Here is a 2,832-nt window from a genome sequence, read left to right as displayed (position 1 = left end):
CTCTGTCCCTCCCTGAAATGTCAGGACATGTCTGCTGGGATCCATTTGTCTATATTCCTTTTCTCCCTGAAGGACACTGTGGGGGAGGAGGGAAAGAATACCAAGGAGACAAGAATCCCGTCGAGTAGCTCAGGCCGGCACAGAAGAGCAACAGAAACAGAGACGCTGTCACCGTTAACTTGCCCCTTGTTATCTCTCTAAGCAGAAATAAGAACAACAATACCACCACATATTTACAATTTCCTAAGTGTTTAGTCATAATATCATCTCATCTGACTCTCACCACAACACTGCAAGAGAGGCAAAAAGAACACATCTTTCTGTTCAGCTTTTGTGACTTAGGTGGAATATATTTAAGGATGTGTTTTTATGTTATCATTTAAAGTCTGGGCCATTTAATTGCACGTACAATATTTCCAAATATACTCACTCACCACACATGGAGGATTTACTTATCACTGAAGGCACAATATACTCTATGTAAAAAGATTATGGTTATGAGCTAAACATTTAACATGCTTTAAGCTTTTGGCTTTAACTATATTCTGAAGATTTAATAATGGAGCAGAGAGAGAAATAACTGCCCTTTGAAATTCTGCCTAGGCAAAATTAATCGTGTATATTATATCTGGTATTACTTCTCCCAGTTTGCTTTTAACTAAGAAGGGCACCTTCTACAACCTCTGAAGAGGAACCCTTTTTCTTTCCAGCAGTCCTTACCATGAGGGTATGTTTCATTATATTCAAACCAAATTACTTTGGCTCAAGAACAATCGTAATTTTTTTACCACTCTAAAGAGGTCTGCCCCCACCACGCTGTCCGTGACCTTGTGCGAGTGACTGAAGGATAAGATGGTCACTCTGTCTGTGTCTCAGCACTACTGTCATTAGTCTACTCAAATGTGAGTTTATTTTCCCTCCTTTTTATGTACACAGGATCCTTCCCTATGTAGTCAGGTACGTTTTCCTTCTTCATTTATAAAGTACACCAAGAAAAAGATCAATGAAAATAAAGATTCAGAGCTGGAAAAGGCTTCAATATCATTTATTGTAACTAGAGAGATAATACGGTCAATCCTTTGCCTATGAAAATAAGTTTTAAAAGGGTAATATTTTTAAGTGCAGAAAAGAAAAATCCTAATAAGGAATATTAATTTTAGGAGGTTTTATTGTAGAGGAAGAGTTTTACAATGAGTAATGATGAACACATAAATTCTTGGGATAAAACACATAACGGTATCCCCCAGAACATAAATACTGAACTTTCAGGCTCCCTCCACCCTCTGCCATATGCAAAAGTTGGAAAAGAAAAATAATATTTGAAGTTGATCACAAAACACAATCTCAACACTATTTCCAAGATAAAAATTCAGCGATGGGAATATGAGGTCTTGTGTCTTGTCAGAGACCACAAAAGGGGCTTCTGCCTCACGGGATTTATCACTCAGACATGAGGATAGGGCCAGAAGCATCAGTTTTCTCAGCAGGTCATCAACTTCATGGGATTCTCCTTGGGGAAATGTAGATTCAGCCAGGGGGCAAGGTTTAACCCAAGCACAATGAAATAAAGTCCTTGCTAGCTGTCCCTTCCAATTTCAGGTAGAAACTGAAAAGGAGGTAACTGATTCTAAAGGATCACAGAATGCTGAGGAATGAAAAATGATGGGTTTATTTCTCTTGAGTAGTTAACATGTGAAATTCCAAAGGATCTAACATTTCCAGATAAATGGTAGCAAATAAGGTCCTGAAGACTGTCAGCACCACAGACAGGACTTCAATTTCTCATCTGTGCTTATAATTAAAGCTGCAGGATTCCATGAGTGACCAACAGTAAAGAATTACTACATTAATGAATAAACCACAGGAAAACTCTGGGAACAAGGTAAGTGGTCCAGGAAAACAAGACTGTCAAATGAATCATTATCCATTCATACAACAGATGTAGTTTGTGACAATGTACTCTTGAAGAATATACAAAGAAAGAGAAAAGGCTAAAAATACATTACATAATGAAGCGAGAGGTCACCAAATGGTACATTCTGTATGATCCCCGTTTGGAGAAAAATATGTGCACAGGTAAAAAGATTGGGAGGATATATAGAAAAATATTAACAGAAGTTACCTCTGTTAGTGAGATTCTAATGTCTTCTGAATTTTTTCTCTTCCAAACGTAAAGGAGATAAGGAGAAATTGGGATTTCAAAAAAGAATCAATCAGTATATCCTGATCTCCTTGTACCATTTGTTTTTATAACACACAAAATGAAAACCTGAAATATATTTAGTGCCATTAAATAATTACATTAATATTTATGTTTCTTCAAGTTATAAAAGCAATAGTTTGCTCAAATATAGTCTCATACTTTCTTCCAATTCACAGAGAACAATGGATGTTTAAAACACATAATGACTTAAATTTGAGTTCAAGGTTGAAGTCTTCCAAGCATTCTTCTTCATACCTTCTCGAGTCTAAAAAATGAACTTCATATGCTTGATTCCGTAAGTTTTGAAGAAAACCATGAGAATGAGCGCCCACAATCCCAGAATAAAGCCCCCAGGAGGATGCCAATCTTTCAGCTTCGGTTTCTGCAAAGCAAGTATAACATGGTAAATTTAACAATGGTAAGTGATTCAGCAATGGGTAAAGCAAATACGATGGAAAAGAGAAATTCTGCTGGTTACATTTTGGCTGAATTAAGGGTACTGGGACAGTAACCATGATAAAGACTTCAAACAGGATAACTATCAGAAAGAGGGAACTGGCTCCTAGCAAAGATGGCGTTCAGCTCACGTTGTTTCCTCAGAGGGACCCTCCCTGACATTTATCCTCACC

At 37.3% G+C, this 2,832-nt stretch overlaps 1 protein-coding gene across 1 annotated transcript in view; it reads right to left on the bottom strand.

The window, feature by feature from the left end:
• Positions 1 to 1,075: 1,075 nt before the first annotated feature.
• PIGK (phosphatidylinositol glycan anchor biosynthesis class K) overlaps positions 1,076 to 2,832 on the bottom strand; it is a 71,694-nt gene continuing 69,937 nt past the window's right edge. Inside the window, exon 11 of the mRNA XM_003784218.3 lies at positions 1,076 to 2,585. Within this exon, the coding sequence (XP_003784266.1) occupies positions 2,469 to 2,585 (117 nt within the window). The 3' untranslated portion in view covers positions 1,076 to 2,468. The remainder of the gene's footprint in view (positions 2,586 to 2,832) is intronic.

This window comes from Otolemur garnettii, unplaced genomic scaffold (genome assembly GCF_000181295.1).
Source record: "Otolemur garnettii isolate 467f Iridium unplaced genomic scaffold, OtoGar3 scaffold00010, whole genome shotgun sequence".
NCBI classification, from domain to species: domain Eukaryota; kingdom Metazoa; phylum Chordata; class Mammalia; order Primates; family Galagidae; genus Otolemur; species Otolemur garnettii.
This window is presented reverse-complemented; position numbering and strand designations above follow the sequence as displayed.